The 17,291-nt window shown below is 32.8% G+C and overlaps 1 protein-coding gene across 1 annotated transcript in view; it reads left to right on the top strand.

The window, feature by feature from the left end:
- The window catches only part of LOC145269462 (metabotropic glutamate receptor 7-like), a 202,931-nt gene that overhangs the window by 165,831 nt on the left and 19,809 nt on the right, over positions 1-17,291 (top strand). Inside the window, exons 4-7 of the mRNA XM_080125159.1 lie at positions 2,324-2,471; positions 5,182-5,321; positions 12,955-13,245; positions 16,571-16,676. Coding sequence (XP_079981285.1) covers positions 2,324-2,471; positions 5,182-5,321; positions 12,955-13,245; positions 16,571-16,676 — 685 coding nt within the window. The remainder of the gene's footprint in view (positions 1-2,323; positions 2,472-5,181; positions 5,322-12,954; positions 13,246-16,570; positions 16,677-17,291) is intronic.

Here is a 17,291-nt window from a genome sequence, read left to right as displayed (position 1 = left end):
TCCAAATTCTACCCAAATTTACACCATTAACGAATACTTCACTACAATCCTATATTCATTAACCTTTATCCTTGCGTGACCTTCGGGCTTTGATAAGTGGTGACTCTCAAGTAAAGAAAAAAAAAAGTAGTTCTAAATGCCACATTCAAAGAAAGAACATTAATTACATTGGTGGACAAGTCTGACATAGACTGGGGTTTATTTGTACCAAAAATGGTTGGATTGCAGAAAGTATTGTAGATTTTATTAACGCTTCCATGGGTGGCATTTTATTGGGGGGGGGGGGCTCTGTATGTTCCAAAATATTTTTGTCTCCTTTTCTTTTTTTAATACAGAGTGGCGAAAATGCTGAATAGAAACTACAACACAAATGATTTTTTTTCTTTTTTTGTTTTTCCTGCAAGCAAAATACGATTGTTTTATAGAAATAAGAAAGACAGGTTTCATATGTTTGTTTTAGTTTCCGTTTTAATTTACTTGGTTCCTATATTCTGCTGACTTTTTGACCAAAGTATCGACAAACCTAGAGTAAGACAGCCTGTTGTTGAAATCTATTTTTTTTCTTTTTCATTCTTCAATAACTCTGTTTTTTTTTTTTTTGCTTTTTTTTGTTTTTGTTTTTTTGTTATTGTTCTTCTGGTTGTCTATGTTCTCTTCAATATCGAATGTTTTTTTCCCCTGACTCCCTTGTGCTTTTTTGTTAATATCATTTGTTATTCAACGGGCAGCTGGTTCATTGTTATTTTCAATGACATGACAAGTATGGTGTTGCTGATTCATCATTAGACTCTATTCCTACCATGTCATCAGCGTCTTTAATTTTTTTTTTTTTTTTTTTACACAGTGATCACCACTTATCAAGGCCCGGAAGCCACTCAGGGATAAGGGTTATTGCAAGTACATTACGTTAGTGTGGAGATTTGATGAAGTGTTTAATTAAGGGGGCGGTTCATTAAGGAATTTGTTAACATTGTACTTGAAGCCATCCAAGTTGTAGTCCGGAGGGAAGCAGGCAGACGGAACAGAGTTCCACAGGCGTGCAGTTCTAAGAAAGAAGCTTTGTTCATGGAATCCGCGTTTTGATTTAGGCACAGATATAGAGTGGGGGAAATTTTTCACAGTGGATTCAGCTAGACGGGTGTTTTTCGTGAAAGATTGGCGAGGGGGGACCAGAGATTGGAGTTCAGACGAGCACCTGCCTTGAAAATAACAATAAAACAAGGATAGGCTCGCAACGTCTCTTCTGTGGGAGAGAGGTTGCAGGGTAGAGAATTTCTTGTGTTCTAAACAAAAATGAAGCGAGCCACAATTGAAACTGCTCTCTAGATATTTTTTGGTGCATATTCAGATTTGCACTCATAATGAAAATTTTAACTAATGAAAATACAGAAAAGTCTTTATGATTTACGTACCCGTCACCGAATGAAGATGGCATATTTCAAAAATCACATAATTTGATCAAGTAATTTTCTTTTTCTTTTTCTTTTTTTTTTGTTTACTTTTTTTGTTTTTTAATCAGATTTTATGAATTTCTCAATGCGAGAGAAACCAGTCGCCATATTTGATTGAATTCGAAATTCATCGCTGGTTACCTCCCCTTAACAACTTCTCCAGAATGAAGGGCTTGTCAATGACTGCTAAAATACTTAATCACTAAAAATCGTAAAATTTGATTTTCTGTAATAAGAATAAAACTACTTGACCAATTTTTGTGATTTTTGGAATATGACATCTTCATTCAGTGACAAGTAGGTACACCATAAAGGTGTTTTCTTTATTTTTGTTTTCCTAAATAAGTGTGAGTCTAAGCAACTACCCACTTTGCTTTCAGATCGGCTGGTACATCTACAAAGAACGAACCGACGACCATTTTCATCTTTTTTTTTCCTTTTATCTATCTATATAATAAAACGATCTCGCTTTTTCTTCTCTAAATTCAGAAATTATAAGAAAATAACCGACCAATTCCTATACACATTTTTCCACTTCTTATAACGTGTTTCACAAAAATATTGTTTAAAACATAATTTTACTAATGATAAAATGAAAAATATATGCTTTCAAATTCCCAGTAAAAACAAAATCTACAGATAGTCCCCTCAAAAGTGTTTTTTTTTATGTTTGTAAAAATATACGCACATATTACATGTGTTTTTACGGTAATCCGAAAAAAAAAACCCTATAGTTCAATATTTATAGATTTTAAAAGAATCGGAATCGGTAATTGTATCAGAATCGGGAAAAATACTGGAAATGTGCTATCATTAATTATTTCATTTATGATTTGCATGTTGTAATATTATGCGTTTTCCTTCTTTTACAGCTGAGTTATAAACTGCAAGAAATTCTACAGCACAATGGTATCTGTATAGCAAATAATATCATGATTCAGTCGGAACATTTTATCAAAGACCGTAAACCAATGTTCGATATGATTGCTTCACGTCTAGTTGAACATCCTTATGCCAGAGGTAAGAAAATCATCTTTATAGAATTGGACATTTTTCTTGTGTGTAGAATTCTTTTTTACTTTTTATATTCTTATATTTCTGAATTTCTGATATGAGGATCGATAATTCTCACCTTTTTTTTTTTTTTACAACGGAGGCACCACTTATCAAGGCCCAGAGGCCACTCGAGGATAAGAGTTAATGAGTGTACAGGGGTCAAGGGGAACATGTCAGTTATCGTTAGTAGTAGTAATTTGGTAAATTGGATTACTTAAGGGGATAGCTCATCAAAAATTTGTTCACATTGGACTTGAAGGCCACCATATTTTAGTCAGTTGGAAAGCAGGAAAATGGAACAGATTCTACAGGTGTGCAGTTCTAAGAAAGAAGATTTCTTCATGGAATCTATGTTTAGGTTTAAGCACAGATAAAGAATGGGGGAAATTATTGGTAGTGGTTTCAGATAGACGAGTGCGTTTCGTGAACGTCAGGCCAGGGGGGACCATAGATTGGAGCTCAGACGAGTACTTGCCATGAAAATAACGATAAAGCAGAGACAGGCTCACGCGTCTCTTCTGCGGGAAAGAGGTTGCAAGGAAGAGGAAACGGCATCCCCCACTAGGCTATAAAGTCTGTCAAAGCAGGATGAGCTGCTTATTTGCACAATGTTTCGGCCGATCTAACCTCCGATCTTTTTCAAGTCTATATTGTCCAACTTGGGAATTTTTATGTCAAACTCGAAAATCTGTCTGGTGAACTCGAGAATCTGCATGGAATTTCAAACAGGACCCTTTATTTAATCCATGGGAGTATATTGCTCTCATTCCATCAGCCATGACAAGGTAGAAGTCTTAGTAATTTGTAATTGCATTCTTCGTATCGCCTGCACCGAAGATTGGACTTTTAATCGCTATAAGAGTGCCATTTACAACCTAGCACTTTATCTGTTATGTCACAAGAGCATGAATTAAATTCTGTGCAGATTCCCTGAGTTCGACAGAAATATTCACGAGTTTGACAAAATATACCTGAGGAAGGTTGGAAGTTACATCGGCCGAAACGTTGTACAAATAATACCAAGAATAAAACAGTAATTCAAATGATACATATTCTATTCTTGTGTTGTTAAACTTCAAGATAAAGAGATTCTTTTATGCATTTCCTTTTTTTTGTGATTTTTCACCCCCAAAAAAGGCACAGTGCCACTTGGATGTAGAAGACTACTATTTGGGACAAAATTTGCAGGGATACAATGTGGGGAGTTGAACAGTAAGATGTCTGTTCACATTGCACTTAACCTTGTGCATGTCAGTACAGTCAGGGAAGCAGGGATCCGGAGGAAAATTCCAAAGTCTTGTAGTCCTGGGGAAGAAACTATTAGAATAGAAAGCTTTCTGGCATCTAGGGATTTCTATTGTGTAGGGGTGTAATTTTTATGCTTGTTGGGTTAGTCGTTAGGTTATTTACGTCAAGGATGTAGAAGGGATTAGAGTTCGTCAGAGCACCTTCCATTAAGATACTTGTAAAACAGGCACAGTAATGTAACATTTCATTGATGGGACAGAGGTTGGAGTTTGATCGACAGTGCGGAATCTATTTGGTTGGTGACTCTTTTCTGAATCCTGAGTTTATACATCCTTGAATAATTCATTTCTTTACTAAAAAGCCACAATTTATGAAGACCCAAAGGCCACTCGAGGATAAGGATCAGGAAGATGGTAAGGCAACATCGTAAGCATTGGTAACATTTGTGGAAATTGGACTGAATTTAATTATTTAAGAGGACAGTTCAACAAGAACTTGTTTACATTGGATTTGAAAACGACTACGTTGTTGTGATCTGAGAAATAGCTCTGCAGTACTGCGTTCCAGGACAGAAACTTTACTCATAAAAAGTCTGTTTAGTTTTGGGTACAAGAAGGGAGAAATGGAAATTATTGGGAGTGGTTATAGCTAGACGAGTTTCTGCCGTGAATGTATGACTTTCAAGTAAATAAAATGATAAAATAGATTGTTGCCATTTTAGTTTTACACCGATTCTACACAACTCATGGGAAATGGTTGTTTTACTTGATATTATTATTTGCAGCTAGTAGGACCCATGTATCAGCGTTGCCCGGTGGAAGTATGACACCAAACCAAAACAGATTTGGTAAAGGACTCCTCGAAAACAAATTAAACTACGGTTGTTAGTGATGTGAACAATTCTAAAAAGATTATTTGCAATAAGGGAAAATATTTTATGTGTTAAGTGTTAATCACATGCTTAACATGCACTGTTTTAAATACATGATACTTAACATGTAAATGGTATTCGTTTTTGTTTTATGATATTTTTTTAATGAATTCAATTATTTATACGAAAGTGCATTTTTACCTAAATGCAAGTTGATAATTAGTCGAAAGTTTTAGGCATACATACATACATACATACATACATACATACATACATTTAAAAAGACAGGTGAGATTTATATAATATTATTATCATTTTTTTTTTTCCATTTGCTCGTCAAATCTTATTTTCAAGATTTTCGTCCAATACATTGATAATAGTAATCGTTTGTAAATTTAAAAGCAGTTCCTCCCCCACCCCAATTGGTATTTATTTTCAATATCTGTAATTGATCAAAAGATAATATTTGATAAAATTATCTAGAACTAAAAAAGTTTTACATGAATGGTATGAAATATGGTTTGTTTTCTATGATTTTATTCATTTCTTTTCCAGGTGTGGTCATTGTAACAGAGAATGGTCGAACTGTATCGCAGCTTCTAGCAGCTATCAAACGAGTTGGAGGGAGCAGAAGGTTGGCATTTATTGGATTGGGTTGGGGAAGAAAAGTGAAATCGGATAAAATTGAAGAAGAGGTAATACACTTTGCTTCAAATCTTGGAAATATATAATCTCTGAGTACAGACACGTATGGACATGGCTACAACAAAAAGAACTGAACATCTTTTTTGTGTGAAATTTGTAAAGTTATAGGATTTATTTTTAACTAGCGGGGGGTACCCGGCGTTGCCCGGGTATTTAGAGGTGTGTGTGTGATCGGGCAGATGGGGGGGGGTAATCAAAACATAAGAATAAGCGAAGTAAATATTTTTAAATAGTAAAGAGTAAATTATTAAATATTTTATATAAAATAAATGTTAAAACTTTAAAAAATCGAAAAAAAACACAAAAAAAACTGACGTAAGGCAAACGAACGATGTTAAATGTAAAAATCGGAAAAACAAAAACAAAAAAAGAAAATGCGAATGTGATAGAAAAAAAACAGAAAAACGAACGTTAAAACTTAACCAAAAAAAAACATAGAACGTGAAAAATGGCTTAAATAACCCTGTTTCAATATTAAACCTTTAAAAATCGAAAAAAAAAGACATCTCACACCACGATTCGAACCCAAAACGTTTAGATAATGAGGCCGCGCTCTAATGAACTGGGCTAAGACGACGTTGACAAAATTAAGTTTGTTTTTTTTAACATTTAAACTAAATCATGTTCCGACGTCATTTGCGCATGCGTAGAAGCGAACTTGTCATGAGAGGACGGTTTTGTTGACCCCTCCCTGTAGAAAACTGATGATTTTAGGGTGAAGGAATTAATGTTTTGGGCCAATTTTTCGATATTTGTCGGGTGAATGATTGAACTTTAATATGGTACCAATCTCATGAAAATCCGTGACCCGTGTCGAACGTTTTTGCGAGACATACAAACACACATACATACATACATACATACACACATTATCGTTTTTATATATATAGATTAGATCTAACAGTCAAAATTATTTCCAAGTAAATGAAGTTGAGATTACACAATCATCATCATCATCATCATCATCATCATCATCATCATCATAATCATCAGTTTAACGTCCGTTTTACATACTGGCTTGCTTTGAACGTCTTTTAGAAATTGACTTCCAAACCAACCTATTTCTGACCAGGTATTTCTCTTTCTCTCAAGCCCATCCTTATCACTTCCTCCCATGTTTTCCTGCACCAGTATGGACTGACCTTGCTACCGCAATTGTTCTACATCTGCTAACCCATTAACATATCATTCTCATATCATTTCTATCCATGCAGCGCATATTCTAAAACATCACTGGCCAGGTTTCATTTCAATACATCATCACACTGTGTACAGATACCTGATAAATTCTTTTCTTGGTCAACAGTCGTAATGCTCCGTTAGTTAATAATACCGGAAGTTCCCTGAACTTGCTCCATTCACTCCTAATTCTTGCTATCATACTAGTACCTGATCTTATCTATGCTAGTATGGTATCATCAAGGTAAGAAAATATCTGACAAACCTCAATAACTTCACCATCCACATATACTCTCTCCACATCCGTCTTCATTGTCTTCCACTTCTTGCACACAAACTGACTATCATCTCTCAGCCCACCAGTAATTTCACTGTATTTCTTGTACACCTATTGCTTGAAAAAAGATGAATTGCCCCGAACTCGCTTTCCACAAACTGAGCAAAGGAACTTTTTCTTTAACATATTTTCAATGAAAATAGTTTTTAATTTAACATTTTAATGATTTGATTCTTTTTAACCGAAGACTACCAACTACGTCATTACATAAAATTATATATATATATATATATATATATATATATATATATATATATATATATATATATATATATATATATATATATATATATATATATATTAGTGCAAAATTTTGTTGAAAATTCAAAGACTCGCGTTTTCTTTTTTATAACCTTCGTTTATTTCCTGGATTTTTTCCATTACAGCTGTTTCATTGATGAGTTGGCAATTTTACGATTTATGTTTCCATAAAAATATCCTGTCCCCACCAACTTCTTCAGATGTTTATCCATTAGATTTTTACAACAAAAAGGTATATTTTTAACATGCTGGATATCGTATTAGGGTAAAAGGAATTCCACAGCCATGTTTCCTCACTTCCTTCATCTTTTGGTGTTATGTAAAGATAATTTTCCGTTTTAACCCGTACTTTCGTATTTTTATTTTTTATTTATTAATTATTTATTTTTGTTTTAATTATCCTTTTTTTGTCTATTTGTTTTTTTTCCAATTATCATATAATATATATATCCGAATGATGAGATAAGTTAAATCACAAATTAATTAATCTTGTGATTTGCAGTCTTATAAAATATTGTTGAGAGGAAATATTTTCATAAGACAATCCCAGCCAAATAAAATAGCTCAATATACAATATATACATATATTATAAGTTTTGGTTTCGGTTTTCATTAATGTTGATGCACCCAAGGCATATGGATATATTTTTTTTATTTTTGAAATCGCAACTTTATAATATATAAAAATCTATAGAACATTAACTCTATATACGAAATCTGCAAGAATTAAAATATCATATTTAAGCATATTTTATCCCGGCCGTCCCTGCTAACTTTGATAAATACTTTGGCAGTTTTAACAAAAGAGCTACAATAATATCAGAGTGTCTTCATTTACATTGAACATCTACAGAATGCTAACATCAATATATTACATATGAATAAGTCCCCTGTGAAATTTCCACAGGTCTTGCATTAAATATTAACCTATTAATATATGAAAGCTCTAATCAGTGTAACCTATTAATTATTGAGCTAATATTACTTGCAGTATTGAAACAACTTATATTAGAATAATATAGAGTCATTCACAGCTCTTGAGTGTGACTAGACAAGAACCCATCCCAAGCCCAGAATCGAACCAACAACCATCGAGTTAATAGTTAGTGGCTGTATCCGTCACTGAGACAGGCGCAGTCAGCAATGATATTTAACAATGTTTTGTACAAACATTACCTGCCACTAACACAGTGCTCTATTTGTTTATTTACAAAGAGTTTTGCATTATGCTAAAGCAATAACAGGCGATATCAATTATCAGGAGTGTTCAACTCGAGAAAGTATCGCTGTATCACAGCCTTTCAGTGTGGCCAGATTAGAACCTATTTCAAGCCCAAGATCGAACCAACAACCAACAAGTTGATAGTCAGTAGCTATATATATATATATATATATATATATATATATATATATATATATATATATATATATATATATATATATACTAGCTGTACCCGGCCACGCATTGCTGTGGCTTAGTTTGTTAAAATGGAACACATTCCTCACGAAAAATTGCATTATGTAGTTTATTTATTTTTATTATTTTTTGCAATTTTTTATCAATAAAAGTTTTTTCCCCCCAAGAAAAGATTAATTTTTGATCATAAATTGTTAGGTGAAAGTTTTTTTTTGTTTTTTTTTTTTCAGGAAAACTTGCATTTTTTTTTTAAGAAAGTTGGCAGTAAACGTTTCTTTTTGAAAACAGAATTTTTATTATAAAAAGAAAAGATGAATGTTTTATATGAACACTGTAAATAGTTAGGTGAAAGTAGAGAAAACTTTGATTTTTTTTTCAAGAGAATGTACAAATTATTTTTTTGTCAACAGATGTTAAGAAAATAAACAGAAAAAATACTCCCATCATTAATTAATTATGTAGAAAAATAAATAAAATGTTGATTTAGTGTTTCAACATTTGAACAATGCTCGGCTGAATCCGGTGATTGCCGGTCAAACCCTAACCATAATTGGAATCCGGGGGGGGGGGTTATATTCTGCATGAGTACCATTCTTTTAATTTAGTCTGTTGTTCAGTTTTTTGAGTGGGCTATCAGCGATTGCAAACTAACAAATTTAACCAAAATGCAAAAAATTCCACAATTAAATAATTTTAATAAGTGCTCAGCTTCTAATACAAATCCTAGTAAATCAATCCCCCTTATTGGAAACACTCAAGTGAATGACGAAACCAAATTACTGCCAGTATGTTTGGGAGAGGTTCTATTCTTTTTTTTTTCAATATTTTAAGCAGATTTGACACTTGGCTACCAGATTTTTATGGGTCGCTTGGTAACTCACGATAAAACTTGCGAAGTATGCGCTGCTTTATGGCTGTTGTAAAAATGGAACGAAAAATTAAATTTCGCTCCGTTATTGCCAGTATGTTTAGAAGATGTTCTTTGTTTTTTTGTTTTTGTTTTTTCAATATTTTAAGCAGATTTGAGAGCTACCAGATTTTTATGGATCGCTCGGTAACTTACGATAAAACTTGCGAAGTATGCACTGGTTTATGGTTTTTGTAAAAATGGAACGAAAAATTAAATTTCGCTCCGTTTTAATCTTTTTGTTTAATTGTGTCCCCCCCCTCAAACGAATATAATCAAAAGAATAACATTCAACAATTGTATTTTATATAATATAAAACACGAAATAAAAAAAAAAACGATTATTAATGAAAGGGAAATAATTCCATTTTTAAACGAAAAATGTCAGTTTGGTATATAAAAGTTCCTTTTAGTGATGTCACATGATGGCAGGCGGTGATAAATATATGTCCCTAAATAAAAAAAAAACGGCCAAATCTTTACGAAGAAATCCACTTATTTATTAAAGAAAGATTAAGTATAATGTTATAATTAAAAAGAGATATATAAAAACACGCATGGGTACAGTAAACATATTATACCAAAATGCTGAATATATCGGCCCAGTGGTTATTTAGACTATTAATAACGAACGAACGATGAATTACATGATTACATTTATATATATATATATATATATATATATATATATATATATATATATATATATATATATATATATATATCTTGGGAGATCAAAGAATATTTTTGCTTATTAACTTGAATAATTCCTAACACACACACACACACACACACACACATGCATACATATATATATATATATATATATATATATATATATATATATATATATATATATATATATCTCAAGTATCAAAAATAATTTTGGTTATGTGTTTTAGGGAAGGTGGAGTTTGATCAACACTGCTAGGAAGCCATGATTTAATACACGGCGTTATTTTTAAATTTCCAGAACAGTGTTTCATGGTAAACAACTGATGATCCCTTTAAGAACATTGGTACTCTAGTTAATTCATGTAAGTAAAATGATTCAGCGATGCAGGAAATTGATTTACTCACAAAATAATTTTTTAATGAAGGACATTATTTTAAAAATAGTTTTAAAGGTTTTAAAAAACTTCCAAGACTATATATATATATATATATATATATATATATATATATATATATATATATATATATATATATATATAAAACTGAATGTGTGTGTGTGTGTGTGTGTGTGTGTGTGTGTGTGGTCACGAATAGGCTCCTATATGGTTGACTATTTTAAAAAACTGATTACATATAATGATAGAAGATGCATCGAGACACAGGAATGGGTATGTTTGATCTGGCAGAACAGTGGTTCATTAAAATTGTGGGGTCTGCATTCGCGCCTGGTCTACAAAGTATGGAAATAAAAAAATTAAAAATTAAAAAAACAAACGTTTACAAGTGTTCTTGATATAGATGTACATAATAATACTTTGATAAGTATGTTTTAACTTGAATAGGGATGGTATAAGAAAATTGTGGGGTCTGCGTTCGCGCCTGGCCTCAATAGAATGAAATTAGGCACAAACTTTAATACAGACTTTTCACATCTATCTGCCTAAGTATTCTTTGATAATTATGTTTCAGTTTGAAGAAATATAGTATAATAAAATTATGCGATGTTCGTTCGCACCTGACCTCCATAGAATGGAAATATGTCACAAAGTTTAACACGGTTTTTTAATATAGATCCACAGAATATTGTGACAAGTGTTTCAGTGTGAACAGATATGGTATAAATTATAGGGTTTATGTATTTTACTTTCATTATATTTTGCTTTGGTTTTGATACCCCCAAATTCGAAGCTATCTCTTTACAACCCTTCCTTTTCATAATCTACCATACTTTCATAAATCAGAGTCCATTTTCTGTAGGCTGTTTTTTTAACCCACTAGTATATATATATATATATATATATATATATATATATATATATATATATATATATGTGTGTGATTACTTCATGTAATCACAGAACTTAATATATGAAGATATAATTTTATGTGTAAAATTTTAAGTATTTACTTCAACAGTGCTCAATACATAGGCTGAGTTAGGTTGTAAGCTATGAAAATATATATGGCAATTAAGCTACACAGAATATTTTGCGTTTCATTCTCGTGAGAATTCGTCAGGCTTATAAATCTGATGAATATATATATATATATATATATATATATATATATATATATATATATATATATAAGATTTGTTTGGGCGTTTTTTTAACGATGGTAACAACTTCGAAACGCTGTTATTTTTATTTAAAAACGCACGTGTCTATGGATGAATTTTACGCATGCAAAATATTTAATAGATATTTGAATGAAAAAATATATTCAAATGTTTAATAAATAAAAAAAACATTTTGTATATATATATATATATATATATATATATATATATATATATATAAATTAAGTTCAAGTATATTGATAATCTGTAATATAAATCTTACGTGCCTGTTTAAATGTATGCATGTATATGTAGATATGCGAATGAACTCTTTTTCTGTGTCAACGGCCAACTAGCACCGTGTATATTTGTGTGTGTGTATATGTGTATTGGGGTAGAGAGGGCTCCCGTAAGCCGTGGTGAAGGCAACCTTTCTAGGAGAAGCAAATCTCTGATTTAAAAAACCATAAAGCGGAAGACCAGTACCCGCATTAAGCTGGTCTGCAGTTTAATTTGTTGTTGGCTATCTTGCTCTTGCTTGTTGCTGGATCTCAACATTTTGAACCGAGAGAGAGACTTAGCTGTCGTACAAAGCTAAGACTCTGTAACATCATATTTGTATAGATACTCCGTCAGACATTTGGGCTCATGGATTTTAAATGTCTGAGGGAGTGGCACTCGTCTGATAAGACGTTGCAATCATCATGTAGATATGCATACCTAAAACTTTCAACAAAGCTGACAGATTTTCACAAGATCGGTATCATTTTGTTCGGACGACAAATATCGAAAAATTGTCCAAAAGCATTAATTCCTTCACCCTCAACTGGATACTTTTTTACAGGGAGGGGTCACTTTTTTCGCCCATATTTTCTAAAGTCATCTCCTCTTTTCGATTGTCTTGCCTTAATTTAAACATTCGTCACTTCCGGTTTCGCGTTGGGCCCAATAGCTAAGACGTCATGTTGTTGTTGTTGTTTTTTTTTGTTTTTTTTTTCACATTGTTTTCCTCCTTCATGGTATGGGTTCAAGCCTGCCTGCCTACTACCCCTTTTTTTTATTTTTGCTCAACACACACCGCCAAGCACCCGGCTAATGCTGGGCACCCAGGCTAGTATGAACTAACAAAAAACAATAAAAACCGGACTTTTTTCATTTCCTAGTTGCCGTTAGTCAACGGCGAATGCTGCCGACTGACGACGCGGGTTCTCTTGTTGTAAATGGAGATGGTTTTGATGTCTGTTTCAATTGGTTGAATTCTAAATAAGAACCCAATCTTCTGTTGACAGATGGAAGGCAGTTTGGTGCTACAACTAATCACCAGTAAAGTTGCCAGCCTCAGAGAATACATTATCCAGTTGACCCCAGCTAAAAATGAACGTAACCCTTGGTTTACGGAATTATGGGAGGAAATCTTCAATTGCAAAATGCCCACGTATGCCAACCAGACGCATCTGAACCTCACCCATACCGTCCGATTGTGCAGTGGAAAGGAAGACCTAAGCCAGTACATCACGTCTTTAAATGAAGATACGGAACACATCAGCAACGCTGTCATGGCGTTTGCACAAACGTTGCATGTAAGTTCTTTGCATTTTGAGGGAGAAGGAAATTGTTAGTGTTGGGACGATTAATCAGAATCGGAATTGGGAATCAGAAAAATCGTAACTTTTTAGGGGTATCGGAATTGGTATCAGAAACGGAAAAATGTGTGCCTATTTTCCGATGCCAAAAACGATTGCTTTTTTTTTTTAATTATTCTGTTGAAAAAAAATCTGTCACGCCTATTAGTAATAATAAAATAATAAATATTTATTGATTTTAATCTACCAATAAAGTTGAAATCTATAGATCACCCCCTTCCCACAAGTGTGTTTTTACATTTGAGAAAATATATGCCCATTTAACATATGTTTTTTTAAGGTAATCAGGTAAAAAATAACAATTTTATAGTTAAATATATACAGATTTATAAAAAAATAGGAATCGGGAATTTAGTATGGGTTCAGTAATTGTATTGGAACCAGGAAAAATATTGGAATCGTCCCACCACTAATAATTTTACAGTTTACGGATTGATAGGATTTTCAAGTTGAATTCAATGTTTACAGTATTATTAAATTGTTAAGTGAAAGTGCAGAATAGTTTAAAAAAAAAAAGCATCCCAAACAATTTTAAGAATCGCTTTCTAAATAATAAAGTTATTATTTCAGCACGATCTATAAACTGCACAAGTATCTATTTTTTAAAAATTATTTTTATGTTTTTTTAGAGTCACCACCTATCACTGTAGACCTTCTTCTGCTGTATATGGTTCTACTCGGGAATCTGCACAGAATTGCAAATGGAATTCTTTATTTAATTTACAGGATAAGCATGTTCTCATTCCGTCAGCCATAACCAGGTAAAAGTCCTAATAATTTGCAGTTGTATTCTTCGTATCAGCCGAACTGAGGATTGAGCCTTCACAACACAAATGAGTGTCACTTAAAACTGAATTACACCTAGTACTTTATCCGTTACGCCACGGGTCCTTGCAAATTAGTTCAGACTTCTACCCAATTATCGTTGATGGAACGATATTAAATAATATGGATTATGTAATGGATTTCACTCGAAATTTCGTGCAGGTTTCTGAATTTGACAAAATACACCAGAAAAAGGATGGAGGTTACATCGGTCGAAACGTTCTAAAATAATATTCAAGATTAGAACCGATTAGAATGTGTATGTCATATATATTCATCTCTATCTCTTCTCTTCCTTCTATATAATAAAACTAGCTGGACGTCCAGCATTGCCTAGTCGTACAATACGCTTAAACATGATGTTTTAATTCATGCAGATTGCATATGTATTATCATAGAATCAGTCCTCTATTGTATATTATGAGCAATAATTTGTCCGGTGGACTAATTTGCAAAAAAAAAAAATAAATAAATAAAAAAAATAAAAAAATAATAATGATAATATTGTTCATCAAATTCCGTCTGTCTTTGTTTACAATATCACGTCAGCTGATATTTGGGCAAAGGTTACACCGGTGTAACGTAAAATATTCCCCTGTAAAAATTCTTATTCATCTATAAGAGAAGAAAGACTATTTTTAAGATGGTTTTTTTTTTTCGATTTTCGATACTTATTGGATGAATTTCTGTACAAAACATATCTAAGAACACTGCCAGACATATAAATTATCTTTGTGTGAAATTTGCAAAAGATAGGCTCAGTCGTTTCGGAACCTATGAGGAAGGAATTCACACACACACACACACACACACACACACCCACACAGTAGAGATGGGAACATTTTCCTCTTTACAAAATGCAAGTACAGCTTTGCAAAACCTGCCTCTAAACATAAATCGAAAATGGTCACAGTACATGTCAGTACTCGATACTCGATGCATGTTTTCCGCCTATTATCATTAGATACCATTCGCTGTCACACATTGTTACATTATTTCCGCAAAGAATAACTATTCAAAATAATTGATATCGAACCGTAGTAGAAGGATAACTTACTCACATAATATTTTCTACTGTGAAAATAAAGAACGGATCCTTTCTAATTCAGTTCTGATTAAAACAACAATTTCATTTGCAGGTCATACATAAACCTTCATTCTCGAATTCGCATTAAGCGATCGTTACAGAATTACTTTATTTACAATAAACATAACGGGCAGTGTGTTCATGAGTTATCCATTTCCGTCTATTACAAATACCGTGTAATGCTGGAGTTAACAGCTTCTATGATGAAATAGAAGCTTAACAAGTTGTTTACTCTAACGACAAATGGCCCTTGCTGCTGTTGTTTTTTTAGACGTAGGGATGCATATCAAAAAAGTACAAGTTAAACATAAAAAGAAAAAATGTTAAAAGAAAAAATATTTGTTTACATTTTTTAATCGTATTTTTTTTCTTTTCTAACTGGATTGTGTCTACCTTTTGTCATTGAGAAAGTAGTATTTTTCAATGGAGAGCAATAACAGCTGTCCTCTTTATATAAATTTCTGAAACAGCTACATGGTAAACGGATGATGATCCCTGTTTTCTACTTAATAATTTAAGTTAAGGTTTATTATTTTTTGTTTTGTTTTTTTTTGCTTTTTTTTATACCGTTATATGGTTAAATCACATTTGGTAATTTTGAATTAACGGTAAGTCAGCTTATGCAAGTGATAAGTCTATGATATGTTGGACTTAGTATTAAGAATTTAAACTGCATTTTTTAATTTATTTATTTTTTTATTAAAGTACTCAAAGCTTCTTTTAGACTATATATATATATATATATATATATATATATATATATATATATATATATATATATACGAGAGTCGTTCCAAAAGTAAAGCTTCCTATTTTTTAACTAAAAATGTTGAAGGGCTATGAAGATATGCGTTATACCATTAAAACGAGCGGCTTTTTGTGCTACAGAATTTATTTTACTACATAGTCATCACCATTCTCAAGAATTCAATGACATTCTCAATGCATTTTGTCAAAAATTCAAGGATGCATCTCTACTTCTGACACATGTCCATACAAGGGGGTTCTTTCATAGAGTCTTACACTGTTAAGATCTGCAATAGAGAGCTGAACTTTCAGGTCATGAATGCATAATTTCAGTCATCATAACAATGAAAATTGAAATCCCCTCTGATCTATTCAGGCGGGATAAAAAAGGAAGCATTACTTTTGAAGCACCCTGTGTGTGTGTGTGTGTGTGTGTGTGTGTGTGTGTGTGTGTGTGTGTGTGTGTGTGTGTGTGTGTGTGTGTGTGTGTGTGTGTGCGGGCGCGCGCGCTTGTATAAAAACAGGTTTAACATTGGCAGAAGTATACATCTGGAATCATTTCTTATTGCTTTTGCTTTGTCATTTTTTTGTGTTTTCTTTTAGGACATCCACTGGAATTATTGCCGGGGCAAACCTGGTTTGTGTGATGCAATGACCGAAGTGACAGGTGAAGAACTAAGTCAACATTTGGAGAAAGTGCGCTTCAAATGTAAGCAACATAATTTAAGTATTCCTTAAAACCTTACAAAGAACTTATACCGATTTAAAAAAAAAAAAGAAACCAAAAATTAACAATAGTGAAACATTTGTTGAAATGGGGTTCCTATTTACAATGCCTCCCCACAGGACAGAGTTGGACACCAAGGTGGTTTTTTAACGTGAAGAAAATGATTTCTCGTCCACTGAAAGAGAACAAGAAATTAAAGTGCAACATCTGAAGAACAGATGGTATTTATTTGCTCCCCCACCGAGCAAATTAGGCACAAGGCCGATTTTTAATGTGAGGAGTGAAAGGAGGGGGAAGGGAAAAAGGGGACCAGCTCCCGAGAGATGGAAAATGGGAGCTGGTTAAAGGTCAGGCATGTGGGGTTGCCCCCACATCTGGTCTTTGCTAGTCATAGCTTGCAGCATCTGTCGGAACAGATACTACACTTTGATCTTGGCTTGAGGCCGAGTTCTGTGGCACAGCTTAGACTAAAAACCTATTGAAAATATTTGATTAATTGACCCCCAACCTCATATTTATTATATAGATGATTTCTTTTACTCTTATTCATCCAAGACAAAGCATAGTTTCACTTGAATGTAGAAGGGTTGCTATTTG

The sequence above is a fragment of the Euprymna scolopes genome, chromosome 4 (assembly GCF_053919585.1).
Source record: "Euprymna scolopes isolate OS-2025 chromosome 4, ASM5391958v1, whole genome shotgun sequence".
NCBI lineage: Eukaryota > Metazoa > Mollusca > Cephalopoda > Sepiida > Sepiolidae > Euprymna > Euprymna scolopes.
Note: the sequence above shows the minus strand (reverse complement) of the source record. Positions and strands in the feature narration are given on the sequence as shown.